The 14,707-nt window shown below is 47.2% G+C and overlaps 1 protein-coding gene across 3 annotated transcripts; it reads left to right on the forward strand.

Moving 5' to 3' along the window:
• Positions 1–3,349: 3,349 nt before the first annotated feature.
• LOC148142934 (uncharacterized) lies at positions 3,350–14,317 on the forward strand. 3 transcript variants are annotated; one of them, XM_087973913.1, is made up of 3 exons: positions 3,691–3,814; positions 8,429–8,485; positions 12,658–14,317. In XM_087973913.1, the coding sequence occupies exon 3, from the start codon at positions 13,068–13,070 to the stop codon at positions 13,782–13,784; it is 717 nt and encodes a 238-aa protein (XP_087830039.1). In that variant the 5' UTR covers positions 3,691–3,814; positions 8,429–8,485; positions 12,658–13,067; the 3' UTR covers positions 13,785–14,317. The 3 variants fall into 3 exon arrangements, with proteins under 3 accessions (XP_087830041.1, XP_087830040.1, XP_087830039.1); XM_087973915.1 differs by lacking the exons at positions 3,691–3,814; positions 8,429–8,485 and adding an exon at positions 3,350–3,420; XM_087973914.1 differs by lacking the exon at positions 8,429–8,485 and having other exon boundaries at positions 3,689–3,814.
• The last annotated feature ends 390 nt before the right edge of the window (positions 14,318–14,707 follow it).

Here is a 14,707-nt window from a genome sequence, read left to right on the forward strand (position 1 = left end):
TCTGTTCGAATGACCATGATAGTTTCAGTTCTTTCAAATGTAAATCACAAAACCTCTTAAAATAGTTAAATCCTCAAGTGAACTTTACCAATTGGTGTTGCGTCAGCCCAGATAATGTATTGAAGGTGTGAGTTCCCCTGTGTGAGACTCTGTGCCACAATGGTTAAACTGATTTACAGAATCTTACATGGATTCATGCAGTTTTTGAGCAAAGTAAGACATAATTCTGCAAGTACGAATTCACTCAACAAACTTGTGCGTATGTGTGTGTGTGTGTGGGGGGGGGGGGGGGAGATGTATATTTGCAGATACATTCTATGTGCATTTTTTAAAGGAAAAATCTGCAGGCAGTCAATACATGTAATAGTTTGTAAATTCGACTTTGGAAACAGAACCAGTCTGACTCAAGATTGGGATACAGACAGACTCTGACCTGACACTTTTAATGCATTGTCTGAGCTGAGATGTGAGCTTTTGCTATAAAACCTTGTTATCTCGAGAAGGTGACAACAAGAAATTCTGGGATTTACATTGTAATGAGACCTACAACCTATTTGAAAAGGTGGAAGACTTAACAATCCAGGTTTGTTCAATATACCATTTCAGTGGCAGGACACTGGAATGTTTTGCTCTAAATTGTGTCTTAGGATCTTATCCTCCACAACCACCTGATGAAGAGGCAGCACTCCAAAAGTTACTGCTTCCAAAGAAGCCTGTTGGACGACAACCTGGAGTTGTGTGATTCTAGAATCTGGTTTCTAGTATCTGCAGTCCTTGTTTTTACCTAGTTGCATTTAACCCTACTGTGAATCCTCTTGCAAGGATGCCTGCATTGAAGAAGTTTTCCTCCTCTCTCTACAAGAATCTCAAGAAATCCCTTTCCCACTGCAACTCCCAGGTCATTTCCTCTGCCCTGAAGCTCTTCAATCATGTCCTGAAACAGACTCGCTACCACAGCCACATTTGCTTCCTCAGTGCCGCCTCCGTAACCAACTCATCCTACACGGACTCCGGACCACCTTTAACCAAGCAGAGTTCGGATCCGAACAGGCCACTCCACCCTCCTGTCTGACCTATCACCTTCATTCCCACCCCCATTCACCCATTGTACTCTTTGCTACCTTCCCCCACCCTCCTCTCTGACCTATCCCCTCCATCCCCACCCCCATTCACCGATTGTACTCTATGCTACTTTCTCCCCACCCCCACCCTCCTCTCATTTATCTCTCCACTCTGCAGGCTCTATTCCTGATAAAGGGCTTTTGCCTGAAACGTCGATTTTCCTGCTCCTCGGATGCTGCCTGAACTGGTGTGCTTTTCCAGCACCACTCTAATCAAAAGTGGATTGGCCATGTTGAATTACCCATAGTGCCCAGGGATGTGCATGTTAGGTTGGATTGGCCATGCCAAATAGTGCTGTGAGAAACAAATCAATTTAATCAATTTAATCAATAATTTTCAGTCTGAGTCAAAGAGTTCCGAAGCAGCACATTTATTCGAACATCTTGCAAGATGGGTGGCTGTATGAAGACAGACATACCCGACAGTAAAATACAGAGTTTTTTATACTTTTCTGAGGGCTCTCTCAACACCCTACACTGAGCAATAAACCTATCATAAGTGTCTATTTCATTCTATTTTTTTTCCCATGGTGTGTGTGCAGGTGTGAGACACAGTGAAAGACACAAAGTGCACAAATCTTTATTCAATTTCCAACACCAGGAAGATAGGAAAACACACGGGTGGCCAGTGACAAACACTGCCCTTCACATCAAAGGGCAGTGCTGTGTGATCAAAACAGTGAAGGGGAGGGTACGGACTAAATCAAAATAGAGTTGGAGGGAGAAATTATGCACTCCACTCCCTGCGGCACCCACCTCTCCCTGAACAACTCCAGGGTGTTGGTAGACACCGCGTACTCCTTCTCCAAGGACACCCGGACCCTAACGTATCTATTTCATTCTATTTTTTTTTCTACCCACGAGGAGGTCTTCAGACCTGCCCTGAAACTGTTGTTTATTTTTTTTCTTAAGTGCACCAATCTTTATTGAAGTTCCACCACCAGGAAGATAGGAAAACACCCGGGTGGCCAGTGACAAACACTGCCCTTCACATCAAAGGGCAGTGCTGTGTGATCAAAACAGTGAAGGGGAGGGTAGGGACTAAATCAAAATAGAATTGGAGGGAGAAATGATGCACTCCACTCCCTGCGGCGCCCACCTCTCCCTGAACAACTCCAGGGTGTTGGTAGACACCGCGTACTCCTTCTCCAAGGACACCCGGACCCTAACGTATCTATTTCATTCTATCCCTTTATTTGGTGATTACTTGCACCCGTTATTCCTTCATTTGGTAATTCCCTGCACCCAAGCCTAAGCCTATCATACTTATTAATTACTTCACCTGCTTTTCTTTAAATCTGCCTTATTTGGCTGTCCTTGTTCGTTACAGCCTTCCTGTTGATTTGTCCAGTTCCTCTTATCGAACCGTCTGACTTCTGAGATCATCCTTTAATATCTTGATAGTCCAAAACGCGGACCTACAAACTATGAGCTTATTGCGAAATGCCCCTGCTGCCCTTTTATTTGTGGTCAGCTACAAGTAATTTCCTTGCTTAAAACTATTTCTTAAAAGACCCTTTATATTCTTTAAAATCAACGTACAACTGACAACCTGAAATTTATCTCTATCAATCCCTACCCCCATTCACCCATCGTACTCTTTGCTACCTTCCCCCACCCTCTTCCCTGACCTATCCCCTCCAACCCCATCCCCATTTACCCATTGTATTCTATGCTATTTTCTCTCCAACCCCCACCCCACCCACTCTCAGTTATCTCACCACCCTGCAGGCAACCTGCCTCTATTCCTGATGAAGGGCTTTTGCGTGAAGCGTCGATTTTCCTGCTCCTCGGATGCTGCCTGAACTGCTGTGCTTTTCCAGTACCACTCTAATCTAAAGTGGATTGGCCATGCTGAAATACCCATAGTGCCTAGCGATGTGCAGGTTAGGGTGGATTGGCCATGCTGAAATACCCATCGTGCCCAGGGATGTGCAGGTTAGGGTGGATTGGCCGTGCTAAATTACCCATGGTGCCTAGGGATGTACAGGTGACGGTGGATTGGCCATGCTAAATTACCCATAGTCCCCAGGGATGTGCAGGTTAGGGTGGATTGGCTATGCTAAATTACCCATAGTGCCCAAGGATGTGCAGGTTAGGGTGGACTGGCGATGCTAAATTACCATAATGCCCAGGGATGTGCAGGTTAGGGTGGATTAGCTATGCTTTATTCCTGATGTTGGGCTTTTGCCCGAAACGTCGATTTTGCTGCTCCTCGGATGCACCACAAATCCAAAATCTGCTTTCCAGCATCTGCAGTCATTGTTTTTACCCATGCTAAATTAGGCATAATATGCAGGTAAGGTGCATGACTCAGGGATAAATGAAGAGCAATGGGGACAGGGGAATGGGTGTGGGTGGGTGACCCTTGGGAGGGTCGGTGAGGCCGAGTGGCCTGCTTCCACACTGTGGGGATTCTCTGAAGGGAGGGGTTTTTGGAAAATGTGTTCTCCTCCCCGACTGCTGCAGGGGCAGCGCATGCGCAGTGCGGCGTCCCGCTGTTGGTTTCGTCCCGCCCCTCGGTCCTTTATTGACGTCACAACGCGGAAGTGACCCTGTCAGTTTCAAAGTGAACCTCCCGCCCTCAGGACGACTCTTCATCCCGGGACGGAGACAGAGATGGGATGAGGGGAAATTGGTCACTTGTAGCAACTGGAGTGAATCCAGGGAGGGAGCAGCCTCCGCAAACTCAGGTATGTGTCTTAGTTACCCGGGCGAGGAGGGACTGAAGGATAGAGATTGGGAAGGGGGAGGGCTGGATATCTTTTCTGTTTTTAAGTTTAAAATGCACCCGATTCCCATCAGTAACAGCCACAGGTACAAGTACAGCACATGCAATATTCCTCATTGCAGCTTCAAGCCGGTTTTACATCCTCTGTTCTTCCTCCACCTTGCTCCAGCACATTCAGCTTCTTTCCCTCATTCCCATTCCCCCTGCCCTGATGTTCCAAGCTCACCCGCAAAAGATCGGTTTGTCCCTCCATTCTTTCCCGGTGGCGCCCATTACTCTTGTCTATTTCTTGCCTTATCCGGCCTTGTGCGTGAACAAAGTGTTAGCGTATATCCTCTTTCACTGCCAGCTGCTTCCTTGTTTGCGAAAGTAACATTTCCTCCCATTTTTCGCCGACACTGAGCCTTCTGACCTCCTTGATTGTGGTTTTTTTTTTGTTTTTGCAGAAGCAGGAAACAGATGGTTTTAACTGTACGAGCATATCTAGCTCAACCTACACCCCCTCCCCTCACAGCACCTTATCTGTTTGTCTGTAATATCTACCATTGTTTACAGGCACATTTCATGTATGCACATTTTAGCTAATACAAAAGCAATTATATATTTCCTTTACATTGTTTTCATTCTTGTTAACTCCACTCTTGGCTGAAACAATTATACCCTGGCGTTAGTTCATTTACTTTGCAGAAGCAATTATGGTTGCAGAAGTAACACTACTTTACCTATATCCCACAGGGGTGACCCTACAACCTTGTATAAAATAATGTGGGGCATGGTGAGGGTAAATAGACAAGATCTTTGATCTGGGATTGCTCGTAGGTTTATGGTGAGGGTGAGATTTAAAAGAAACCTAAGGGACAACTCCTATATACAGAGGGTGGTGTGTGTAAAGAATGAGCTGCCAGAGGAAGTGGTGACTGCTGGTACAATTACAACCTTTAAAAGGTATCTGGATGGGTATATGTTGGGAAACATTTAGAGAGATATGGGCCAAGTGCTGACAAATGGGGCTAGATTGATTTAGGATATCTGGTCAGCATGGACTGAAGGGACTGTTTGTGCTGTACATCTGTGATTCTGGCTTGCCACAAATGTTTGTCACGTCTGTATGTTCAGTTTCTCCCTGGTGTTGGTGTTAATGCCTTGGTGTCTTATTTTGCTCCCCACATTCTGGGGACATTAACCGTTTCCTATCTGGTTGTTCTGATGATCTGGACTGCTGTCTGGATCTTTGGATTTCTGGGATTGGTCAATAAACAAACCTGGAAATGACTCTTTTGTCAATCATACAAGCAATAGTTTATTCTTTGATACAGCCGGGTCAGTAGACTCTGATCAGCCCAGAAGGATTAGATTAGATTAACAACAGTGTGGAAACAGGCCCATTGGCCCAACCAGTCCACACCGACCCTCTGAAGAGTAGCTCACCCAGACCCATCTCCCTCTAACTAATGCACCTAACATTATGGGCAATTTGCCAAACTGTACATCTTTGGATTGTGGGAGGAAACCAGAGCACCCGGAGAAAACCCACGCAGACATGTGGAGAATGTGCAAACTCCACACAGCCAGCCCCTGGAGGCTGGAATCGAACCTGGGACCCTGGTGCTGTGAGGCAGCAGTGCTAACCGCTGGGCCACTGATGAGTACTCCCAGAGTGCCAGAAGAATCTGCTGACTTTTACAGAGTTTGTATAGAACTTATGTACATTGTTTAGAGTCAGACATTGAGCATGATCACATAGTAACAACCAATCAGATCCCGCAAGGTCCTCATGCATTTTTGACTTAGCCTAGGGTGGCACGGTGGCTCAATGGTTAGCACTGCTGCCTCACAGCCCCAGGGTCCCAGGTTCGATTCCAGCCTTGGGTGACCATCTGTGTGGAGTTTGCACATTCTACCCGTGTCTGCGTGGGTTTCCTCCGGGTGCTCCGGTTTCCTCCCACAGTCCAAAGATGTGCAGGTCAGGTGGATTGGCCATGCTAAATTGCCCATGGTGTTAGGTGCATTAGTCAGAGGGAAAATGGTTCTGGCTGGGTTACTCTTTGGAGGGTCAGTGTGGACTGGTTGGGCCGAAGGGCCTGTTTCCAAACTGTAGGGAATCTAACCTACTCTATCATAATTTCTTGCAGACAACCTGTTCTTGGAATCGTATTTGTCCTGTCTGGCGGTTAGGATTAAACCGTTACTTGATGGTTAGGTTCACATTTGCAGTTTTTTTCACTGGATTGACATCAGTCTGTGGTTTCTTGTTTGTTCTGAGTCGTGAGTATCTGCCTGACTCAGTCCCACTGAGTTAGCCAAGCAGAAGCCATTTTGTCCTACCTCCCATGTTAAAGTGGAGATTTGAGGTGGCCCAGGGAATCCTTTGAGAACTCAGACCTGTAAAGCCTCTCTTGGTTTGTCCTGGAGATCATACTCTTTGGAAGCCTGGAATAAAAACCTCTTATCATAAAGTCCCAAAATGCAATTCAATTCAATCCATTGCAGATGAGCACTGAGTTAATTCTCTACAGGATTCAACAGCCTCAGCACTAAAATAGTCTCTCTCTCTCTCTCTCTCTCTCTCTCTCTCTCTCTCTCTCTCTCTCTCTCTCTCTCTCTCTCTCTCTCTCTCTCTCTCTCTCTCTCTCTCTCTCTCTCTCTCTCTCTCTCTCTCTCTCTCTCTCTCTCTCTCTCTCTCTCTCTCTCTCTCTCTCTCTCTCGTGTCCTTTTGAACTCTCAAGACAGCAAAGATTTATTTTGTGAATGCCCCACTTGCAAGGGGCAGTAAGAATCCATTATAATGGACAAGCTCCACCCATTAATTACAAAGCTATGGATAGTACTGAGTCTTGTTTCAGGGTCAGATTCAAAGACTATCATTCATTTCACAAGGGAACGGCTGTGAATGTTATCACTTGGTGTCCTGTTCACACAGATTCACCCGATGATAAAGTAAACGTTCTTAATTGCCTCACAGCATCCTGTTATCACTTGGTGAGCCCAGGTGTCCCTATCTTTAAGTTCTCTCCTCTTTCTGAGCCTTCCTGCCAGTTTATTTTCTAGTGCAGTAAATGTATTCAATAATTCAGCATTACGTTTTAGTCTGAATGTTTAAAGACAAGTTTTAAGACTATAGACTTTATCACCCAAATGCCCACACCCTCATTCCTCCCTTTAATTGCACCGCGATCACTGAAAGAGAAGGCTAGTCCAAACGAATGCCCTTCAAGGTGGTCCAGCCATCAACATCCTGCAGAGCAACACCACCATCCTCGCAGCTCATCTGGTCATATTTATCATCGCCATCGACACGTGTGGGTGAGCCATTGGATCGCAAAAGGAGCATCTTCTGGGGCAAATCTATATCACTAAGGGACCTCATAAGCCTAGCAATTAAATACCTAATAATACCAATACCGACAAACAGACATAGCTAAATTGATAAGCCAATTGTACCATGAGCCCAACCTGCAGTTTCCCCAACTGGCCCCTTCAGTCATTCTGTCAAGGAATACCTGGATCTCTTCTTGTATCTTAGTAATATTGCCAGTGAGATCGGGAATGGCCATAGTGCATTTATCTTGGACAATGGTGCAGACCTCACCCTCCCGGGTGAGTATATAGTCTAAGGCATACCGATTCTGCATAGAGTAAAGACACAGGTCTGATAATCCCAGTTTACTCTGTTCCAGAGCCTCTTTAGTCTTATTTCCTCGAATGGTCAGGCCGCAAAAGAGGGAATTGCGGTTCTGTTGACTTGTCACCCCTGCTGATCCTTCCAACCTCAGCGTACTCTGGATTCCCCAGGCTATCGGGTGCCCTGTATTGTCACCCCAGTCCCTTGGGATCCTTCCAGTTGGAGCAAGGTTGGCTGAGACCGACCGCTGCATCCTCCTCAGATGGAGGTTTCATCAACTTGTCCACTGGCCAGGACAAGGTACTGTTGTGGGAACAAGGGCTCCGATGGTGACCTTATGAGGGACATCTTTGCCATCCAGGACAAGGAAATTGGTAGCTTTACCTTTACCTTAAGAAATAATAGTCTAGTTTGGTGTCTATTAGGGAGAGTTTGTCAAAATAGGTTACTGAAATGTTACAGCAGGGGGTCTGGTCAGGTCTACAGGAGGAAAGGGTCGACGTTTTGCAAGAGGGGTTGCTTGAGCTCTGTAAAAAAAAAAAAAAAAAAAAAAAATGGGCCAAGTGACTCGAGCACTCGCACTGTATGGGAGACAATGGTCCTGAGAATGCTGTTCCCATTGGGCACTCCCTTAGCTCTATTGTACATGGGGAGAAAGTGAGGTCTGCAGATGCTGGAGATCAGAGCTGGAAATGTGTTGCTGGAAAAGCGCAGCAGGTCAGGCAGCATCCAGGGAACAGGAGAATCGACGTTTCGGGCATAAGCCCTTCTATTGTACATGGTCTTGGTGACAGTATCAGATTCTGAACAGAGAAAAGGCCTATAAATGCACAAGGGAAGGGTTCCGTTCCAGGTCCATGTGCCGCATAAGGCCTGCTGTACGCCAGCCAGTGTTACACCAGCTGTTTGTATACACAGACCGGAGGTATTGGAAAGTGATATTTCTCTTTGCAGGGTCGGCAGGAGGAAGTCTGATGAATAGAATGGAATCGGGGACTGGAGATGGGGCAAGTAAGTCATCTCCCGATAGAGAGGAGTAACATACTACTGCCTCTGGGGTGAAGAGCGTTCTGTGGGCCTGTATAAATAAGTTGTTTGTGGATTGAGGATTTTCCCCGATCAGGCTTCCCTTTTCTCAAGTTGGCCCGACCTGCAAAAAGGGATGGTGTTCCTGAGTTGATCATTTTTATCCTGACTAGGCTTGCGTCTGCAGGTAAAATCAAAAAAACATGGTAACGACATGATAACTCACTGATTTCTACTGTCCTGATGGACCATCTGGTCTTTCTGATGTAAGAGTCCATTGCAATAATCAATCTTCATCACATTCCACACGTCAAAGACGCCTGGTCCGGTGCACTGGATAACATCTCCTCAGCATGGGTGGTGGGGATAATCTCTGATCATTCCTGGTTGCATCCATACTTAGTGGCGTTCCCCATCAGGATGTTGCATGTGATCAGAAAGGTGAGGAGATAAGCGATCCCCCACATCTCCCTCCTCTTAGTTCAAGTATCTGTAATAAGATTAACATTAGAACAACAGCAAGATTCAAAAACCCAAATGGACAGGGTCCACTCCTTTTGTTGGGATTCCAGGATTCTCTCCTCCTCTTCCCCCCTTTTTGATTGGTGTGGTCAATCAATTTACAATGGTGCAGTTGGACCCAAGCTGAGTGCCCAGTGACTGTGACCACCGTAGGGGTGGGAAGTAAAACCTGGAAGGGGCCATCCCAACGAGGTTGGAGACCTTTGCCAGTCCAGTTCTTGACGAGCACCAACGAACCAGGCTCTACCCGTGACGAGGCTGAAAGGGAGGGAACATCGCTGTAGGCCCCACGCTCCTGGGAGTGAAAGGCACGCATAACATTAGTTAGAGCAAGAACATAACCAATCATTGCTTCGGTCATGTGGTGGAAGTGGACTGAGAAAGGGAGCCGAATCGTTCCAAGGGGTACGGAGGGGGTGACCAGAGAGACTCTCAGCTGGAGTCAGTCGTGTCTTGCCTGCAGATATGGATCGCATCTGGAATAAGGCCACAGGGATTAGCATAACCAGAACCAGCATAGAAACAGACCCTTCGGCCCAACTCCTCCATGTCGACCAGATATTCCAATCCAATCTAATTCCCCCTGGCAGCACCCAGGCCATATCCCTCCAAACCCTTCCTATTCATATACCCAACCAAATGCCTCTTAAACATTGCAATTGTACCCACCTCCACCACTTCCTCTGGCAGTTCATCCCATACATGCACAACCCTCTGCGTGAAAAGTTGTCCCTTTCAAATCTTTCCATTCTCACCTTAAACCTATGCCTTCTAGTTTTCGAGTGCCCCACCCTGGGGGGAAAAGACCTAGGCTATTTGCCCTATCTATGCCCCTCATGATTTTATAAACCTCTACGGTCACCCCTCAGACTCTGATGCTCCAGGTGTAAAATAAATGCCCCAGCCCCTCTCTGTCTGTGTAACTGGTTAAAGCTCCTTCCCATTGTCAGTTCACTGGGACACATACACTCATTCTGTGTAACCAGTTAAAGCTCAGTTCACTGGTAGTTCCTCTTTGAAGCAGGTCGAATGGATTTCTCTTTCCAGATTCAACCCCCCAATGATATTGAGTGACCCTGTCAGATCTTGTTATGGAATTTCTTCCAAGAATTCTGCCTGCAGATCCTCCCCTTCTGATACCCTGTTAGCAAGTTGAAATAAATCATCACTGTCTCTACTGAGTAGAAACTCTGATTATATTGTATGTGTCTGTGTATTTAAAGTACTAACCCAGGAACATACAAATGGTATTTTTGATTTAAAATACATAGGAGACATGAGGAAGGAGATGTCAGGACCTGGCACTCTCTGAACCCTAACAGGATGTTCCAAGTGGTAGTGCAAACATTTCAAAATGAAGTGGATGGCCATAGAGCTGTACAGCACAGAAACAGTCCATCTCGTCCATGCTGACTAGATATCTGAAATTAATCTATCTTATTTACCAGCACTTGGCCCATATCCCTTTAAACCCCACGTATTCACATACCCATCCAGCTGCCTTCCTCATTCCCCGTTTTACTTGTACTGATACCTTTGGGGATCTCTGAACTTGGACAGTAAGGTCCCTTTTTTTCCTCAGCACTCTGTAGGGGTCTATTATTTATTGCTTGCTTCCTTCTCTATTAAGATGTTGTCCCTACAGTTTGCGGTTTGATTCGTTGTGGCAATAGAGGAGGCCACAGAAAGTAATGTCAGAAAGGGGGTGGGAAGGGGAATTGAAATGGGTGGTGACTGGGAACGCTGGTCGGCTCTGTGGACCCAGGTATGATGCTCAGTGAACCATTTCCCAAGTTTGCGCTCGTTCTCCCCGATATAGAGAAGACCACAACTGGCAAATGCAGTACCACAATATGAAGTTATAGCCATTGCTGTGGGGAAAAAAAAAGTAGAAAGGAAGTGCATTGTTTAAATGGAGATGTAATTGGATGTGGAGAAAGTGAGAACTGCAGATGCTGGAGATCAGGGTCAAAAAGTGTGGTACTGGAAGAGCACGGTAGGTGAGGCAGCATCTGAGGAGCAGGACAGTTGGCTTTTTGGTCACGAGCCCTTCATCTGGAATGATGTGTGGATGGACAAAGGAGCCCCAGCGTCCTCCTACACCAGTCACTGCCAGTTGTCAGACAGGTGCAGCAAGCATTCAGCAAGGCAAGTGGTATATTAGCAAGAGAAATTGAGTTCAGAGGTGGGGATGCCTTCCTGCAATTAGGGGGTCATTGAATATATTCAAGGCTGAACTCATCTGATTTTTGAACAACAAAGAAGTGAATGTTTGTGGGGGAAGGCAAGAACATGATTTTAAGACCAGTACAGAACAGTTCCAGAGTCATACAGCACAGAAACAGACCCTTCGGTCCAACTTGTCCATGCCGACCAGATATCCCATCGCAATCTAGTCCCATCTGCCAGCACCTAGCCCATATCCCTCCAAACTCTTCCCATTCATATACCCAACCAGATGCCTTTTAAATGTTGCAATTGTACCAGCTCCACCTTTCCTCCTGCAGCTCATTCTATACATTTACTACCCTCTGTGTGAAAAGGTTGCCCCTCAGATCTCTTTTCTGTTTCTTTCCCCCCTCACCTTAAACCTATGCCCTCTTGTTCTGGACCTCCCCTTCCCCCCACCGCAGGGAAAAGATTTTGCCTATTTATCCTACCCATGCCCTTCATGATTTTATAAGCCTCTATAAGGTCACCCCTTCGCCTCCAACGCTCCAGGGAAAACAGCCTTAGCCTCCCTTTAGCTCAAACCCTGGCAATATCCTTGTAAATGTTTCTGAGCCCTTTCAAGTTTCACAACCACTTACTGATAGGAAGGAAACCAGAATTGTGCACAATGTTCCAAATGTGGCCTAACCAATGTCCTGTACTGCGACAACACAACTTCCCAAATCCTATACTCAGAGGATTGGGAAAGTTTTCAAAACTTACAAAAGACAACCGGGAAAGAATGGAGGGAAAAACCGAACCTTTGAAGGTCAGCTTGGAAGCATCAAGGTCTCAGGACAGGGGGGTGGGGATGACCCCAGCTATGGGCCACGTGTGAGCAAACGGTTCCAGATTGATTTACGATATCTGGTCATTACAGACGAGTTGGACCGAAGGGTCTGTTTCTGTACTGTCTACCTCTATGACTCTGGCTTTCCACTAATGTTTGCCATGTCAGTATATTCAATTTCTCTCTGGTGTCAGTGTTAAGACCTTGATGTCTCATTTTGCTTCCCCTTCCCGGGGATGTTAACCATTTTGTGTCTGGTTATTCCTCAAGAAGCTGCGTGGCAGCTTCATCCTGAATTGACACACATTGTATTTGCTTCCCAAAATCAGACCTCCTCACTCTCAGCAGGATCCTAGTGTTGTGAAAGATATTAACTTTCAGGTGGTGGTATCGAAAATTCAGAGAGATGTCAGTCTTGATGTTTTTGCTTTTTCTGCCCCTGTAAGATCCTGAATCAGCACCTGCAGGGGAATTAGTTAGAGGGGAGTGAGAACAGAGGGGGAGAGAGAGTGGGATGGTGCTTTCCATTTTGTGGAATAATAAAAGAAAAGAATATTCCACAGAAAGTAGAATTGCTTGTTCAGAATTTCTACCCTGCACTGACAGTGATGGCTTTTGTAATCTCTTTTTACAGCGTATTTGAAGATCTGATGGCGGAAGTTTCTCAATCAACAGATGAAGGGCTTATGCCCAAAACATTGACCGTCCTGCTCCTCGGATGCTGTCTGACATCCCTGTGCTTTTCCAGTGCCACATGTTTTGACTGACTCTCCAGCATTTGCGATCCTCACTTCGCCGTCAATGTCTGACAGTCACTCAGTCCACCAGGACCACAACGATTTTCGACTGATTTCTCTGAGAGGGATCAAAGCTTTTTGGTTCCTGACTGAGTGAGTATGTTTTCAGCATCACTGGGACTGGACGAGAGACCCCACTGTTGCAGCGCACTGTGCGTGGAGCGTGTAGCAGCTATTCGACCTGGAAAGAGGAATTCACGACAGGAAGGGGCTGGAAGTTCGATTGTGTGCGGCTGAAGCTTCATCCATGGAGAAACCTGAGGAATCCCGCCCCGTGGCGAAACCGTGGAAGTGTGGCGACTGTGGGAAAGGCTTCCGTTTCCCGTCTGCCCTGGAGATTCATCGGCGCAGTCACACTGGGGAGAGGCCATTCCCCTGCACCGACTGCGGGAAGGCCTTCAGACATTACTCCCACCTGCTGGCCCACCAGCGGGACCACACAGGGGAAAGGCCCTTCAACTGCCCAGATTGTGGGAAGGCCTTCATGTTTTTCTCTGCCCTGTTGGCCCACCGGCGGGTCCACACGGGGGAGAGGCCATTCACCTGCCCTGAGTGCGGGAAGGCCTTCAGCACTTCCTCCACCTTGCTGATCCACCAGCGCATCCACACGAGGGAGAGGCCATTCACCTGCTCTCAGTGCGGGAAGGGCTTCATCTGCTCCTCCCACCTGCGGAGCCACGAGCGGGTCCACACGGGGGAGAGGCCCTTCAGCTGCCCCGAGTGCGGGAAGGCCTTCAGCACATCTTTCACCCTGTTGGCCCACCAGCGGGTCCACACGGGGGAGAGGCCCTTCAGCTGCCCCGAGTGTGGGAAGGCCTTCAGCACATCTTTCACCCTGCTGAGGCACCAGCGGATCCACACCGGAGAGAGGCCGTTCATCTGCTCTCAGTGCGGGAAGGGCTTCGCCCGCTCCTCCCACCTGCGGAAGCACCAGCGAGTTCACGTGCCATCGCAGGGGGATTGAAGGAGTGACGGTCAAGTGCCATTATCGATTGGACTATCAATCCGGTTCCAGGGACTACCGGGTTTGAATCCCACCACGACAGATGGCAGAGGGAGTGGGTGGTGCGGGGGAGAAAGCCCCCATCTGATTCACTCTCTCCCTTGTTAGGAAAGGGAACCGCCATTGTGGGAGAGTATTCATTCAGTCGTTCCATCTGCATCCTTCACTCGGTCTGGCCTACACATGACTCCAGACCCACAGCAGTCTGGTTGACTCTACACTGCCCTCTCCCCACTGGCAAATGAGCAGGGAGAAACTTACCAGGTTACAGGGTATGGGTTGAAATTGCTGAGTGAGGCAATACTTCCTCCGGATTACGGCTGTAACAGGGATCCAATTACAACCTGGTGCTGGCCAATAGTAAAGACAGTGGGGTGTGTGTGGGCTTTGATCTTGAGCTGTTTAAAAAGCAGCTACTTTGTCTATGCCTTTTTGCAGGGGGGAATCTGAAGATGTAACTAAGTTGAGTCACAATAAAGGTTACCTGAACTTACCGCCGGGCTCAGACTCTCATTGAAAGCTTTGAGCTGGAAGACGTTTTTAGTTTAAAGCTGCTCCTTCGTTTCAGCCTCCTGCACTGAGTTTCCAATGTCATGTATCAGATGGAGCAGTGAATGAGAAGCTAGTATCGTGAGAAATTGTAAATCTTTCAGGTACTGTGTTGTTTCATCAGCATTGTAAAGTTTACTGACAGCACCAGGAGGTGTGGGCTGTGTTCACTAGAAATGATGTGGAGGTGTCGGTATTAGTCTGGGTTGATAAAGTTAAAAAGAAATCACCCAATACCAGGTTGTTGTCCAACAGGTTTATTTGGAAGCACTAGCTTTCTGAGTGCTGCTCCTTCATCGGGTAGCTGTGGAGCCGCATTGTAAGACACAGAATGT

Source organism: Chiloscyllium plagiosum, unplaced genomic scaffold, assembly GCF_037043375.1.
Source record: "Chiloscyllium plagiosum isolate Xiang-an unplaced genomic scaffold, Cpla_swu_hap1 HiC_scaffold_27, whole genome shotgun sequence".
NCBI classification, from domain to species: Eukaryota; Metazoa; Chordata; class Chondrichthyes; order Orectolobiformes; family Hemiscylliidae; genus Chiloscyllium; species Chiloscyllium plagiosum.

Excerpts from the sequence above, each read along its gene's own strand:
- LOC148142934 (XM_087973915.1), top strand. The coding sequence starts at position 13,068 with ATGGAGAAACCTGAGGAATCCCGCCCCGTGGCGAAACCGTGGAAGTGT.